We start from the raw sequence: 16,785 nt of genomic DNA, 5'->3' as shown, positions 1-16,785 counted from the left end.
TTGAAAGAAGTCATTCTTAAAAAAATGCTGTCACAAGAGTAGAGAAAACTCATGTTTGCAGCCTTGAAGGATATTGGAATATTGAACAGTTTAAAACTCTGTTTAGGGTGACATGCTAGAACAGTGGTTAACAATTCTGTTTATAGATCCTAGGTCACCAGACAACTTACCCTCTTAAAAATACTGGTTCTTTAATGGCAATTTATACTTCTTTACTGGGAGGTGTGGTTCCTCAGAACTGTTGCTTGGCCAAACACCATTTAATTATGGGAAGATTTCTTTCCATATGTAGTGGGTTCTTTGTGCTTTGAAGAACTTCTTAACATGTAGAAAAAGACTGAAATCTTTAATGTATGGTAGGCTACCTAGCAGGGCACTAACAGATTAAGAAACCCAGGACCTAGCCTATTTGATTGTATGCAGCAAGAGTCCATCTAAAATCATGACCCATGTATTTACCCGTGTATTTCAAAATTCTGTTACCATCTATTTCATGGTTATTTACAGTATGAAACCTATTACAAATCTAAATAAATAAATGTTCTTTCTGGAACCTTCATGTGGATGGGTCTTGTGAGAACCAAAAACAGTTCCTCTATGGCATCACTCTGAAAAAACACCCTGGTACCTTTATTTTTAAGAGTGTACATTCTGTTATTGAGTTTTCACTATCATTCTGCTACCCAGGAATTTTTTCTTTTACCATTTCAAGGTCCTCTCAAATTGAATATAAGTAGAGTAAACTGTAACTTTAGAGCAAAGAGGTTGAGATAATTCATTATCATGAAATATAAATCTCATTGTGTTTTTGTCCAGAATGTAAATCCACAATGTTAAATTTTGCACAGAACATTACAACATTAGATCAGATAACAAGAACATGTTCACGTAACAAGTAACAAGTAACTTTACCCCCAAACATCCAGCTACATTTGCTCCTGTACAGGCAAAAACAAAAAAAATCTAAAAAACCTTCTGAATGAAAAAAAGCTTTAAAAATTCCTTCACGGTTCCTTAGTGGCAACCAAAGCCCTTGTTTATAGGAGCAAAATGTATTTTTAAATTAACTCTCACACAGAAAACACAAAACTTCTCAGCAATTTTCAGCTGCCCATCTCGTTTGCAAAGTTAACATCAGCATGTCAGCAGGTCCTCCCACATTTGTGTAGGGGAAGGCCATAAGTTAATTTTTTCCCCTTGGGGAGCTTTATTTAGTGGTCCCCACCTATGCTTTATTTGGAGAAGTGTCTCTAGGAAGCATTTTTGGGAATCAGCACAAGTATGTAAAGTTGATCCCCATGTTGGATTTAGTGGATTTCAGTGAAATTTTGATTTTGGATCAAAATTTTTCCCCTTGTGGAATTTATTTAGTGATCACAGCTGTGCTTTATTTTACCTCAGGCAACACTGGGCACCCCTGCTACTATTCAGATAAAGATAATAAGTTTTCAGGAATTCATTTTACTCTAGCACTAGCACAATCATACCACAAAGACCATGAAGGATGCAATAGTAGTTGCACCCTCAGCCATAAAAAAGTAGCCACTCATCTACATAAAAGGAATACAAATTTGAGGGTGACATCAGAATGATATATCTCCATCACAATAGAACGTCATAAAAAATGTCCCCCTCAGATGTGTACATCGTGTTAAAGAACTTGAGGAGGAGAACTGGAAACTGTGTTGGGCCCTACATCTGTTGATGGACACTCTTTCCTCCATACTCCATCAACTCATAACTGAATCTTATTATAAGTCAATATCACCATCTCCTGTTTTAAGTGTGTCATAAGGACATGTTCTTTGTCACACTGGCTTCGGCTATTACACATTCTTCCATCTATCTGTTAGTTTTCTGGAGACAATAAACTAAATATTTCCAAGCCCTTTTAGCTACTGATAAAAGCTAGCACTGGCTCATCACCACAAGCATAATGAAAGAAGACTTGAATACTAGAGAAAAACTGTATTAGTTTTAATGCTGGTCTACAGTACATTTCCAAAAGGAAACAGATGTAATACAGACAAGATTCAGTAGTCTTTCATTGTAACAAAAATCCCTGTTAGCCTTAAAAAGTACATAGTAGGTAATGGCTTTGCCCATGTTGATTTCCACTGGATGTTTAAGCTGATTCTAAGTGGTGCACTTCTACTAGTGCCAGGATGGCTTGTCCTCAGGATGGCACTGGGTCAGGACAAGCAGGAGAATGGAACAGCAGTAAGCCAGGGTGTAGTGACTTCTCTTGGCCTCTTCTCCTATATATTCTCTTCTTACTCTCTGTCAACTGGTGTATACCTTAAAATAAAACTTTTTAAAACAAGCTTAAAGAACATTAAGAATAACTTATACATAAGTGTGTAGATAGATAGAGTAAAACATTCGTCACCTGATCGAACACTGGTTCAAACAGAGCCAGGAACAAATCACAAATATTTGGGACACCAGCTGGGTAATCCCTTTTAATTCTCTCAAACCTCTTCATAAACTTAAACAGGTGCCTTCTGGTAACACCTAACATAAGGCTGCAGGGTACAAAACAGAAAATAGCTTCAATGTTAACTCTAGCTGGCGAAACAAAGGAAGGGTTTCCTAGAGCTTTCACTTGTCGGAACTGGTCTCATCAAAGACAAATCAGTGGAGGCACCTGGTCTTTTTATAATGGGAGGATCAGAAGAGGCAGAGCTAATTTCCCTCATTGAGAGGTTTCTAGGAGCTGTGGGGAGAAAAGGGAACAGAGTTAGCGACAGCGCCCCCTCTTGTCCTGGTGGGTTACCGTTTACCTCGAATGACCCAGCAAGGAGATCCTCATACACACATGCGTGACACATCATATATATGTAAATGAACACAGTGACATATTCATTGACCTGATAACATTTGCTCTTAAAGGGTACATATAACAACATTGCTTGAGTCATTAAACATAACTAGGAACAAATTAAAAGTAGAAGTAGTACATTGTCATTCTAAATCAACACTGGTACACTAATTTCTAGACATTTCCCAAGTGCATATGAATTAAGTTAACTGACATCTCTAAAATGACACATTGTGTTGAAGTGTGGCACCATATGCAGAAATGGCTCCTCTGTGGCCAGCAGTACCATTAGGGTTATATCTGAGATCCTACATCTTTTAAATAGTATAAACAACTTTGGAGAGTTTTTACTTTAGTGAATTTGTATATTTGGTAAATTGTTACTCTTCCCCCCTTTTGCTTTATTTAGTATTTAGCATATAAATCTTTAATGTTGTATTAAATGAGGAAAGTACTTGTGTGAGGTATATTTCTATATGGCCACACTCTTAAAAATGTAATTTATTCTTATATAGCTCAATTCCCTACAAGCTGTGATCACAACACATATTTTAAAATTATTATGATTAACATTCATTGGTAATTTTCCACAAATTGCTCTAGAACTATTTTGCTCTTCAGGTTGTGCAAATATATTCTTTTTGGTCACATAATTCAATTATGTTATTATGTTGTTGCTGGAGTGTTATTCTCAGATATTTAGGAATTTTTTGTGTGTTTTTACAATACCATCTTGGTTTTCATGCATGCAGCCATTTTGATGAGCACTTGCTATACAACTTCACTAGGTGGGGCACTGCACTGATATCATCACTGCAGCGGGATCAAAGGTAGGCAATGTGCTTGGTCCTCTAGATTTGGAGAAATGTCAGAAGAAATTTCTGTGTGGATATTGTTTGTACTGCTTGTAACCTTCTTCTCCAAGTCACATCCATTATTCAAAATCTGACACTTTTTTTGGTGAACATAACACAATTATGGGTAAGAACTAAAACAGTATGAAATAAATCGGAGAATACAATTCTGTACATAAAAGTAAAATGCAATACTTATGATTGAAAAAATATAGATTTATATATATTCTATGTTCATGTTTTTTTTAATAAGTTATTAATCCGCTAATATTATTAATTAAATGGAAAATCAACTAGTCTTTTTTATACAGTGCCAACAACAGCATGCACCACCATACGATACATTATAGGAATAACAGAATTACAATAAAAACACACCAAAAAACAAATATACTGTATGACTTATACACATTAGGAGGACACTGAAAGTGTAATTAACAAATTTTCAAAAGCAAATTTCAAAAGAAGCTACACAGACCACCAGTACAGTATTAGCTGTAAAGGCACAAGGGAAGAGAGTGTAAAAAAGTCACAGCCTATAACAGAATCTCTGTTTTCCTTTATACAGCAGAAGAGTAGGCAGCTAGCCACTAATTATTGCATTATTTCCAGCTCAGCCCTTTCTGTCCGATCAAGATAAAATGACTGATAATGACAGAGAGGTTGTCATTTGTTCTATTATCTCTAGGGTGGACAAATTGTGATCAACATTGACACAGCACAGTCTTGTCAAGTTTTGCTTTTGCCGTCTTGCTTTGAAGCAATTAAGTGGGGTTACCGCCTGGAACACCCAGTCTTTGATGTTGCTTGTACATTGTCTTTCCACAATTTATAAGTAATATCAAGATTAGCAGTCCAAATTAGTATTATACAGTGAGGCTGCCGCAGTATAATCACATTGAATAGTAATGACCTTGAAATTTCATTAATGCTGGAAAGAACAGTTGGATTTTCAATCTAGATTTAAATATTGAGGCTGATATAGCCACTCCAAAATACCAGGAAGAGAAATCCAGAGAGTGAGAGTATCAAGGGTTAGTGATTGTTTGATGAGAGAAGTGTATAGAGGTTTTAGTGCGGAGAGAGGCAAATTTCTAATGGTGTATACAAATTTACAAAGATTAAGTAGCTTAGGTAAGTCTTGGAACAAACAGATTTACAAGTCAGTAGCAGAATTTAGAAAATTGTTTAAAAACAATTCCATATCTGACAGAACGCCAACATGATTTATCCCAATGGGAGGTAAATGTGGTCACAGAGCTTGGTTCAAGTCAAGACTCTGGCTTAAGCATTCTGAACTTGTTAAAGCCTGTTGATAACATGTGTAGAATTAGAAAAATGACTGTAGCTTTCGGATTAAAAAAAGTGATAAAAGGAGTATACTCTGTGATCAATAGGGTTAGACTTCTGCGATGCTTTGTATATGTTTTTTGCAGATGTTTTGACGGCAGCAAAGATGTGAAAATTAAAGATCGGAAATGTCAAGTACCACTATAAGGGTTTGCTTCAACTTGGGATTCTGTTGTTAGAGTCGATAGGCTTTGTGAATGCAAATGGATCTGTGAACATAATTGATAAAATTACACTTTAAACTCAGTTTGCTTTACAAAAACATTCTTTGTATCATATCAAAATGTACTTCTTTATACAAATGCAAAAATATAGAGCTACTGTCCACATTAAATATAATTACTAAGATATGTTATAAATTAATCACTATTTTATTATTTCATCTAATTCTACAACCAGTTAAAATTAAATTTAAAAAAATCTTCAATGTAATTTTTATTACTCTTATTAATACAAGGACACAGCAATAAACAAGAAAAAGGTTTTAATGTAAAGGGTGATACTATACCTCTTAGTAGAGGTATAAATGATCTAATCTCTCTGAATGGCCAGGAACACAAAAGGGTCTGAGCCCCATTTGGCTCACATCCATCCTTCACACACTTGGTGTACAGACAGCTGGGATGCCAGGATTTGATTAGTGTCACAGCAATGGCCTGAAGTGTGAGTCTAGTGAGTGCAGATATGACTTACACTTTAAAAAAGTGTCAAAGAGTTAAAAATCTAACAAAGCAACTGAGACAACACTGAGTTCCTGGCTAAATGTACAACCCTGCTGGCGTTTCACAAAGTTGTACTGGGAATTTGTTCTGCCATCAAGGAATGGCTATCTGGTATTTACAGTAAATGTGGCAAAGTAACACTTTGAAATAAGCAGTTCCAAAATAAATTTAAAACAGTAAATTAATCAGTACATGAGGTTGCATTGAATGTTTGTCTGTCTTTTTTAAGATGGACGATTTCAAAATTAGCCAGTGCTTTTTGAATGGAAGTTTTGGAAATTTCAATAATTTGTAAATACACTTTTTCGATATATCAACTAACATTTCTGAAGCCTTTCTGAAAAGTCTTCTTTTGAAGAATAAGTGTGCAAAATTTCAAAAAAATCAATGCAGTGGGAGCAGAATTGTTTTGTGCACACAGAAAAGACAATACACACATAAAAAGCAAAGTTTATACCATTGTTTCATATATGCACATCTTCACAAATAAATGGTTACTTTGTCCTTCTAAAGGCAAATGAAAGCCAAAAATACACCAAAAATAATGTAGACATTTTCTAACCCACTTTTCTAATTAGGGTTCTAATTGAGCTGGTGCATAAATGCAATAAACAAATGCATACATAAACATACATACATACATACATACGTTATACAAACATACATAAATAAAATTGTTATGAAGACATCCAGAAGTTTACATGAGAAATGAGACCATGAGGTTTGTTTGCTTCAACAATGTATAGGTTTTTTGTGTACGTTTTTATTTTGCTTGCCACATGTATTTCAGCAGCCATACCACTGCACTTTTGAATAAGTAATCCATCTGAAGCTATGCATGGTTGGACTTGGCCCATCTGCGAAAAGCTTGGGTTGCTGATGGAACAGGTGTTGATGAAGCTATCAGGAGGCTGTTATCTGGTGGTTTGTGTGTGGATCCCAGTGTCCATTACTGGTTCACTATCTCTCTCACCCCTCCCCACCTCATAGCTAATGTGTGGTGAGCATACTGGCACTAGAATGGCTGCTGTTGTATCATCCAGGTAGATGCTACCCATTGGTGGTGACTGAAGTGATTCCCCAAGATCTATGTAAAAAGCTCTGAGTAGGTTAGAAATGTGATATTTACAGTAAATGTAATTTATTATTTATTATTTTTATTAGTATTAATAAAAATAATAATAATTCATTACATTTATATAGCGCTTTTCGTATTATTATTATGTAGCATCTGCACTTTACTCTGAGTAAACAAGTACAGTAATCCCTCGCTATATCGCGCTTCGCCCTTCGCGGCTTCACTCCATCGCGGATTTTATATGTAAGCATATTTAAATATATATCGCGGATTTTTTCGCTGCTTCGCGGTTTTTGAGGACAATGGGTCTTTTAATTTCTGGTACATGCTTCCTCAGTTGGTTTGCCCAGTTGATTTCATACAAGGGATGCAATTGGCAGATGGCTGAGAAGCTACCCAGCTTACTTTTCTCTGTCTCTTGCGCTGACTATCTGTGATCCTGACGTAGGGGGTGTGAGCAGGGGGGCTGTTTGCACACCTAGACGATACGGACGCTCGTCTAAAAATGCTGAAAGATTATCTTCACTTTGCTACCTTCTGTGTGCAACTTTTAAGTATGCTGCACGGTGCTTCGTATACTTAAAAGCTCAAAGGGCACGTATTGATTTTTTAATCTGTCTCTCTCTATCTCTCTCTAACTCTCTCTCTCTCTCTCTCTGCTCCTGACGGAGGGGGTGTGAGCTGCCGCCTTCAACAGCTTTGTGCCGCGGTGCTTCGCATACTTAAAAGCAAACAGCCCTATTGATTTATTTGCTCCTTTGAAGAGGAAGATATGTTTGCATTCTTTTAATTGTGAGACTGAACTGTCATCTCTGTCTTGTTATGGAGCACAGTTTAAACTTTTGAAAAAGAGACAAACGTTTGTTTGCAGTGTTTGAATAACGTTCCTGTCTCTCTACAACCTCCTGTGTTTCTGCGCAAATCTGTGACCCAAGCATGACAATATAAAAATAACCATATAAACATATGGTTTCTACTTCGCGGATTTTCTTATTTCGCGGGTGGCTCTGGAACGCAACCCCCGCGATGGAGGAGGGATTACTGTAATTTCAATTTGTCACTTATTTTACTTGCTTCAATCATGCAACAAAAAAATATATATATTGTTGAAAGCAATTCTGGATGGGATGCGGAGCCATCCAAGAGCACAAATTTGCATACTCATACTCAATTTCACTTGATTGTACTAAAGCTATGGTACTTTGAGAGTGACAAATAGAAAGTGTGTGCCTCATGTTAAAGTGTACCTCATATTTTCCTTTTAAACACGAGTACTGACATTTAAAAACTGTGCACACATTTCATGTAGGGGACAGATACATGAGTGGTTTGACAATAACTGGTGTTTGTAAATCCATTCCTCCCATCATATACTCCTCTTTCCTAAATCCCCTGGAAGGGAATTTTCTCAGCATGGTATTGGAGAGTATATAATAAAAACTCCAACACCCAGAAAAACCTCCTTCAGGCATTGGATTAGGCCTTTGGAGACACTGGCATGGAATTGTGTCAAGGTTGGATTCAGAACACCACTGGATTCTTTCGCCATGCTTTGCAAGGAAGAATGTCGTCTTGCGACATCGATGAAGTCCTCTGTCCTGTTGCAACCCAGAGAAATGAGGCAGAATAAAGAGTCTTCCTTACAAGGATTAACTTTGATTTGACATTTTGCTAGTGTACAACTTTCTACTGCAGTGTGCCTTGCAATCGGGCCTTTTCTGTCTTGTTTCAATGGTTTTTGCAGTAATATTTTTCAGAGTGCAGAAAACTCCAAACACTATATATCCATCCATCCATTATCTAACCCGCTATATCCTAACTACAGGGTCATGGAGGTCTGCTGGAGCCAATCCCCGCCAACACAGAGAGCAAGGCAGGAAACAAACCCCGGGCAGGATGCCAGCCCACCGCAGGGCAACACTATATATATTGCAGTAATTTTTTGAGCTGTAAATAAACATTATTGCTAAACAATACATTTGTATTTACTATAGTTTGTTGCTGCATTTGGTTTCCTATACTGTAACTCAACATACAAAAGACAATATCGTCAATAAACATTTTTCTGTAATGTAATGAACAGTTTTGACTGGAAGTATTTTCAATTGTTGATGTACTGTATTGTGTAATGAATGCGCAGTAGGGTTTTTATATTGACTGGCTTTATATGCTATCAGAAAGCGGTGTTTGATTTTGAGTAAAGATGAAGTGGTTTTGAGTTCCTTGTGTTATTTTGCCAGACCAGTCAAAGGTTTCGTGAATACAATGTGAATATTTGGTTTTGTGTTTAGAATTTTCAGGAAAGGGTGATAATGTGCACAGTTCGAGATACAAAATCTGAACCTACAGACACAGTTACTGAAATACATTTCTCTAAGCCCAAACTTAAATCTGCAAAATCACAAGCAAATTGTTCTGCTTAACACTCTGTTGACAAAACTAAAGGACGTTTTTGGCAAGGCGCTACACACAATGCACAGCTATATACACAGCCTTCACCCCTAAGCTCACTAACAACCACAACCTCCAGATAGCTGAGCAAAGTTAGAACCTGCATAAAAGCCCAGTTGAGTGCCTACACCTTTAAAAGGAATGGAAAACAATGCTGCATTGAGAGAGAGGGAAGTAAGAAGACGCAGAGGTCAAGGTTAAGGACGAAGGTAACAAAAAGTTCAAGCACAAAGTCATGAGTGATCTCAGATAATTTCAGGGCCACCTTTATTCACCCTGTTCCTAACCATGGTTTGACTTTGAGAGAAGCAGGGCAGAGAGTGCAACAAAACCTCAGTTGCTCCACAGTTGTCTCTGTCTTACAGATACTTAGAAATGAAAACAGGCACGTTATCATTTGTACTCTGCTATACAGTACTGCCCTGACAGTATTGTCTGGTGTAGGTACTACTGTAGAATATGCACATGTGCATTGATGTGCCAGTTCATAACACTATACAGTGCTGCAAAATACTGTCACAGACAGCACAGGTTGGTGTCGCGGCCAGGACCAATGGTTTCTTACCCACCTGGGATGTCTTTATAATGGAGGGATATGAATTGATGGGTAGCTTGGTTGACTTTTCAACTAGGGAAGTCATACTAATGGAAGGACAGAGGGATACTGCCTCTCAGGGCCATGTGTTCCCCTGATACACTGGATAGCAGTATCCCACTGATGGAGCTCCCATTTGTACACCTGCAGGGCAGCATGGGAGCTGTAGTCCAAATGGGCAGTTCTACTGGGGTACTTAGCTGCTTGCCCTGATGGTGCTTACTGTATATGCTTAGAATGTTTTTTTGTGTGTGGTTGGGGGTGTTTAGGGTAAAGAGTTTTACACTCAGTGCACTTTGAAAATACGATATTGGAGGTATATGGGACTTTCCTGGTCTGAAGCTGGTGTATCAGACTTTCCATCTTGTTTTTTTTTTTTGCTGTCTAGACTATATACAGTATGTTAATATTCTGGAAGTGTTGGAGGGAGGTGGTTAGTTACCATCAACCTTAGTTTGGTGCTTCATTTGAGTACCAAGTTGTGTGCATTAATATGTAAAGCCATTAAACAAATGTACAAGGCAACTGGTTCCATGCTACTTTCTTGAGTAGTACTCTATACAGACATCTAGAAAATGGCACAGTATGTATAACTATACAACATATAGGGTTCATGAGTACACCTTTTAAATGTAACCTTGGTATGATTATGCTTCAAAGTAAAAACACCTTTGAGCTATGTGGTGTTGTGGTCCTCCAAACCCACCTCCTCCCAGAAAAAAAAATCTTTTTGGGGACTCCAACATGCTATTAACTTACATAACTTCTTTATCAGGAGCTATCTTAATCTCTAATTACACAATCTGTGGACAGTGGCCTTACAAGAGGGAACTATACAATGAACACTGACATTCAGTTAATAATGGTATCGATCCCCATTGAACCTGTTTTTGAATACTGTATGGTCAGTAGACTGCCAAATGCATCACCTCTACTCCAACCAAAACCCTCACACATGCAATCCCCACCTCTCACAGCCAAGGAAATAAGTTGTTTACTTTCCTGCTTTATTTTAAATTGTAAATAAATGTTGGGATAATATGCAGCATCAATATTACACTGCAATCCATGTGGAAGGATGATATGTACTGTATGACCAGACTAAATATACACTTACACAAGCCATTAATGTTGCATTTCAAATAAAAGATCTTTTTTTAGCCGATAGTAAGTCTGGTTGTACTATTTCTTTTAACAATATAAGCATTTTAAAGTGGTTTTGTGAATTCAGCTTTCCAGACACAATTGAGGAGAGGTAATTGTGAGGATCAAGCAAACCAACAAACAATGCAAAACAGTTCCAGATCATGCAAGTACCATGTTAACACATTAATTTCTACCATTTAAAACAACAAAGAAATTTCCCATTTTATAAGATACTACAAACTTCATTTGAAACAGTAGTATACTAACAGATCTTTAGTTTTTTTTTTTTACTTCTCCTAAGGAAAAAATAATTGCTTATTATGATCACTTCTTATGTTGTACTTCTGCTCTTTAAGGACATGCAGAAAAATGGTTTCAGCATGCATAAGACAGAGCTAGAATGTTAGTGAAACCTTAATTTGATATTCCTTATTACTTGAATGATGTACAGGGATGTCTACACCATTGCCAGATATGCTTGTTCAAAACACTGAATGAAAAAAATCAGTGTATCCTAAATACTGCAGTATTTAGAAATCCCAAGGAACCAGGCCCTATCTTTTTTGCTGGAGCTGTAGGGAGTAGGGTCCGGGGCTACTGAGATACCAGAGTATTTACTTCTTGTGTGGGTTGTCACACTGCTGTCATATCCCACAGGCTATGTTGATCTTAATTTTTGACTACAAACTGGGCTGATGTGGAGTGGATGTTTTATTACAGGCGTTTATATTCAGTAATTATTTGTGTGTGTTCGTGTGTGTGTGTGCCGGTGGCAGGCTTCATAGCATGAAAAACAGAATTGCTTCTACTGTTCTACTGTTACGAATTGTTTGTCTGGCGCCCCCTGCTGGATTAGTTCTGCCATTGCAGTTCAAAATGTTACATTGTGGTCCAGAAATTGATAAGAGCGAGTTATGAAACATTTATGGGTGGACTGCCACACTGTGGTTACAACTTAGGCAGCGTTATCTTGGACTGAAGTAAATGCAACTCACTTCAAATGAAATCTACAACGTTTTGCTCTTTAACTGAGGAGGCAATGTCGAAATTTATCTGATTAGGATACGGCACTATACATTTGATTTCAGATTCATTATTTGCAATGTCATTTACAGAACATTTAAAAACGTGTTTAAAAGAATCTCGAAAAAGAAAAAATACTCCTAATATTGAACAGTAGGCCTAAGTCTTGTTTATACGATAATTTTAAAAATAACTTAAATTTGAAAATATTAGGCTAATACATCGTGATCAAAGTTTATTTTAAAAGACATAATTGATAAAAGGAGGACAAATGCGCTGTCTTTTTACAATGACATATATTTCTCGCCTGTCGGCATTTCCTTTTATATTAAAAACGACGCTTGTACCGTTTTGCAGTGAGACACTTAGATTTATACATAAGGAGATCCTATCCAATAAATGCAAAATTAAATTTATAATTGTTACCGTGCAATACTGAAGCCTGTTATTTTATCTCGGCTCTGTTAATACGATCACAGCATGCAACATACGTTTACAGACATATTAAAGAACTTCAAATGTTTCATCAGTTAACAGTTATTTGAATATACTGTATCTAAAACATCAAGACGGTGCGGTAATTCGAGATGCTATCTGACAGTTCCAGCTCCCTGAGGTTTTTTTTTTCCTCCCACATCTCAAACACTTGCATTAATATTAAGCATCAAGTATGAATTGATTTCACTTTCGTAATTATACAAGTTCGTGGTGGCCAGGGTGGTTGCTGTTTTGCTCCAGATGAGGATCGGTTGCAGCTACCTAAAACATTACGCAGGTTCCCATTCATTTTCTATACTCCATTATCCTGAGCAGAGTCGCCCAACACCTCAGCTACAGGGTGCCCGTCTCTCACACTCAGTAACACACACACACACACACACACTGCGTATGGTGCCAATTTAGCATCGCCAGTCCAGCTAACCTGCACGCCTTTGGACTGTGGGAGGACACCGTGGTATCCGGAGAAAATCCAAAAGTGCACACGGGAAGAACATGCAAATTCCAATGACGGCGTACCTGGGACATGATCTGGTCGCGTTACTGCGAGGCAACAGCACTGGCACTGACTATAATCATGCAACATGCTCTATCGCACACTGAATAGCGATGTGTTTTTTCAATGTACTAGGCTAAAACTGAAAAAGACGAAATGAAAGTATGTCCTACCTAATGCATACCTGTCAACTCGTTTGTCCATCCACCACACCAAACCCGACCACAACCCCCATTCATTCAATTAACTAAAGAGATCATGACTACTAAACTTAAACCCGGTTTATTATAAATCAGCATCGGCATTAATTCCACTTTGCAGATCCGAAATGTAATAAAGACAGTTTCCACGCACAATATTCAGTCTTTAAAAAAGTTACTTTAGTTGTGTACATTTATATATATCAGGAAGCTTTTTAGTGATTTTAGCATGCTCCTTATTCTGCCAAATGAAGCAAGAACCAAGAATTCCGTTATCTGATTAGTAGCGGTTCAAACATGGACTAGTCCATTCCCACTGCAGTACAACGTACTTCCAAGAAAACCGCTAATATAAAATAGAAAATAATCTTCCTTTACTGTCCATATACACCCGCTTTGGTTAAATTTAACAAAATACAGAATAATTGTACAAGCATTAGCAATGGTTTGAAGCACTGACGTAGCCAATTGCGAACGTATTAATCCGTTGTTTACGGTGGACACAGTAATCCTCAAACGTCACAGTTTTTTTTTTTTTTTTTTGCTCAAACAAGACAGTCTCATTTGTTTCTGAGTAACTCCGAAAGTTCATTGATGTACTGGATGGTGTATTTGAGCGTCTGTATTTTGGTGAGTGGCTGTCCTCTTTGGCTATAGTCTGCAGGTAAATAGTCCCGTAGCTGGTGCAGAGCATCGGCCAAACTCCTCATTCGAAGCTTCTCCCTTTCGCTTGCTTTCATTCTCCGTTTAATAGACATCTTGGGTTTGACTGCCCTGTGATTAGCAGTGGTCGGAGCCAACGATCGACCGCAGCTCCCCAGAGAATGAGGCGCAATGTTTACCAGGGACACTTTCTGTTCTGAATCACCGAAACGGGGTGGAGACGGGCAGAAGGATTCGAAGGACGATGCCGGAGATAAGGCATTCGCTGGTACCTCTTGATCCCTCTCGAAATCCTTCACTTCTTCAGCTTTCCAGCCCCATTCGGCGAGCAGCTTAGATGTCAGAGAGTTTAAATCGTCGACCTGTGGAAGCGGTTCTCCGTGTAGATTATCCATCGCTCTGTCGGCACGCGTGCGCATCAGGGCCGCGGTTTTGTACTGTCGTTCAGTTGCAAAGACTCGCTTTTTAAAATGAGGAAAATAAACACTAAAATAAGAAACCAGAGCCCTCCGTTTTATATGTCGAATCCAGCGTCTGGAGATTTATACTTTTACAGCTGACGATGAAGTTCAAAGAAAGCGAAAGTGACAAAAGCCTGTAGTTGCAAGCGACCCTCATTGTCACCGTTGTGTGAAAGAGCCGTGATCGAGCAGGTAGGTAACGAGAAGAAGCAAGAAAAACAATTAAAGGGACTTGTGTGGAAGTGGGTATTTAAGCTGCCATTACTGCAATTATCATATTCTTGCTAGCAGACTAATGGGGATATCAAACAACACGTCAAACAGACGTAGATGATGGATGGCCTTGTCTCTTAGTTGCCTTTAAATAAAAAAATATGTTAACTGGGTTTTTAAGCAACTCTGTTTATTCAAGACATGTTTAGTCAGATATTTGCTTCAACAACTCAGTAAGTGTTGAGCACTGATCCATGGTGCTACCAAGTGTTCTGTCTTATCCAGCAGATGACACTGACCTACCTTATACCTGATTGTTTTTTTAATATTATACGCCTCTCTAAGATATAATTCTAATTAAATGATAACATATAGTGACACAATGGTTGGTATGCTGATTCAGATCCCCTGTTTCATTTTAGATCCCAGACTGGGTACTATAACTGTGGAGTTCACACATTCTTTTGTGTCTGTGTGCCTTTTCCTCTGGGTGTTCTGGTTTCTTTACACATCCTGAAGAAGTGTGTTAGGTTAATTGATGACTCTATTAGGGCATGGTTACCCAAACTAGTGCTAATGTGATGGAGTGATTTTGTCTCCCAGGTTGCTTTGAAAGTGGTTGGCCATTTAATTTCTGGATGGCATGGTGGTGGAGTGTTTAGAGCAGCTGCCCCCCATCCCCCCCTGGGTTCAAATCCTAGTTGTGTGGCTTTTGTAAGTTCTTCTGGTATCTGTGTGGGCGTTTTCTCCAAATACACTGGTCTTTCACCTCCCAAAGAAATGCAGGTTATGTTAATTTAACAAAATTAACAGTATATTAGCTCAGTAGGAGTGAGTGTAGATGTGTGTGCACTCATCAATGGACTGGTGCCTAATGGTTCAGGGACAGGCACCAGCTCCAAGCAACCTCTAAACTGAATAGTAGATTAGAACATGGCTAGGTCAGTGGAGTATCTGTTGATGAATGTGACTCTTGAAAGCCGTGCATGTCTTTCCAAAAAGTATAGAGGAAACAAAAAATGAACATTTTCACAGATCTGATTGATCCAGTTTGAAAATGATGTGTAGTTACAGCCTACCCCAACACCACCAAGTACAAGAGAGCAAATAATGCTAAATGGGTTGCAAATCTTAAATATCACTCCTGAATGCCCTGCCAATCTTGGATTGGATCCTATGTTTGAACTGGGAGCTAGAATCCGTGATAAGATCTAGGACTCAGCAATCTAGTATTTGACTAAATGAATCAGAAAATCCATCCATTTTATAATCCATTTGTCCAGTTCAGGGTCACAGGGGAAAGAATAAGTGAAGTCACTTTTTCTGGGTGTTTGCTCCTTTTAATTGTAATCAAGAGTGGAGTTGGATCATGTCAGATATGTCTATATCATATGTGCCTGTTTGCCCATTTGCAAACAATAAATAATAATAATAATGCATTTTATTTATATAACACATTTCCCATGTCCACAGCACAGTTTAGAAAAATTGTTTGAATGTAATATGAGAGCAATGTCCATAAACGCAAAATCAGGAAAATATTAGATGTTTTCTATTGTATATACAAAGACTGTTTAAATTTCTTTTAAAAGTTAACAAACAGCTTTGTGAATTTCTGTATTGCAGTAGAGTACTGCAGTGTTTAGTGTTGCTGCAGTACAAACCAGCATGCTATGTATGAATCTTGTGCTGGTCATTGTGTGTACGGAGTCTGCATGTTCTTCCACTGTCTGTGCAGCTGTTCCTCCCATATTCCCAAAGTCATGCTGGTTAGGTTAATGGGCAACTCTAAACTGGCCCCAGTGTGAGTTTTTGTGCATGACATGTGAGTGTGAGAGGGCCCTGTAATGATCCTGTGTTCTGTCCTGTTTGTGCCAAGTGCTCCTGGGATAGATTCTGGCCACCCATACCACTTAATTGGATCCAGCAGGTTTAAGAAAGTTTGTATGGATTGACACAATAGAAATAGAAACTGAGAAATAGTGATTTGATTCATTAAAAAGATTTTCAGTTAAATCAGTAATCAGTAGCATGCAGCTATAGTAGGTCCAAATTGAAAAGCTACCATTTTAGAGAGAAGTCTGACAGGGCACTGTGAGGAACTGCTTGTACGAGTGAGGCTGCACATATTTATATACAGTTGATATTGGGCAAATACAAATTGTGACTGTATGCTACTGTACATGTGGATGTAGTAGACTGTCACCCTGCTCT

The 16,785-nt window shown here is 38.0% G+C and overlaps 1 protein-coding gene across 1 annotated transcript; it reads right to left on the bottom strand.

The window, feature by feature from the left end:
• Positions 1-13,116: 13,116 nt before the first annotated feature.
• On the bottom strand, positions 13,117-14,888 carry msgn1 (mesogenin 1). Its single transcript, XM_051925509.1, has one exon. It carries the CDS (start codon positions 14,314-14,316, stop codon positions 13,795-13,797), a length of 522 nt encoding a protein of 173 aa, XP_051781469.1. The 5' UTR covers positions 14,317-14,888; the 3' UTR covers positions 13,117-13,794.
• Positions 14,889-16,785: the final 1,897 nt, after the last annotated feature.

This window comes from Erpetoichthys calabaricus, chromosome 3 (genome assembly GCF_900747795.2).
Source record: "Erpetoichthys calabaricus chromosome 3, fErpCal1.3, whole genome shotgun sequence".
NCBI lineage: Eukaryota > Metazoa > Chordata > Cladistia > Polypteriformes > Polypteridae > Erpetoichthys > Erpetoichthys calabaricus.
This window is presented reverse-complemented; position numbering and strand designations above follow the sequence as displayed.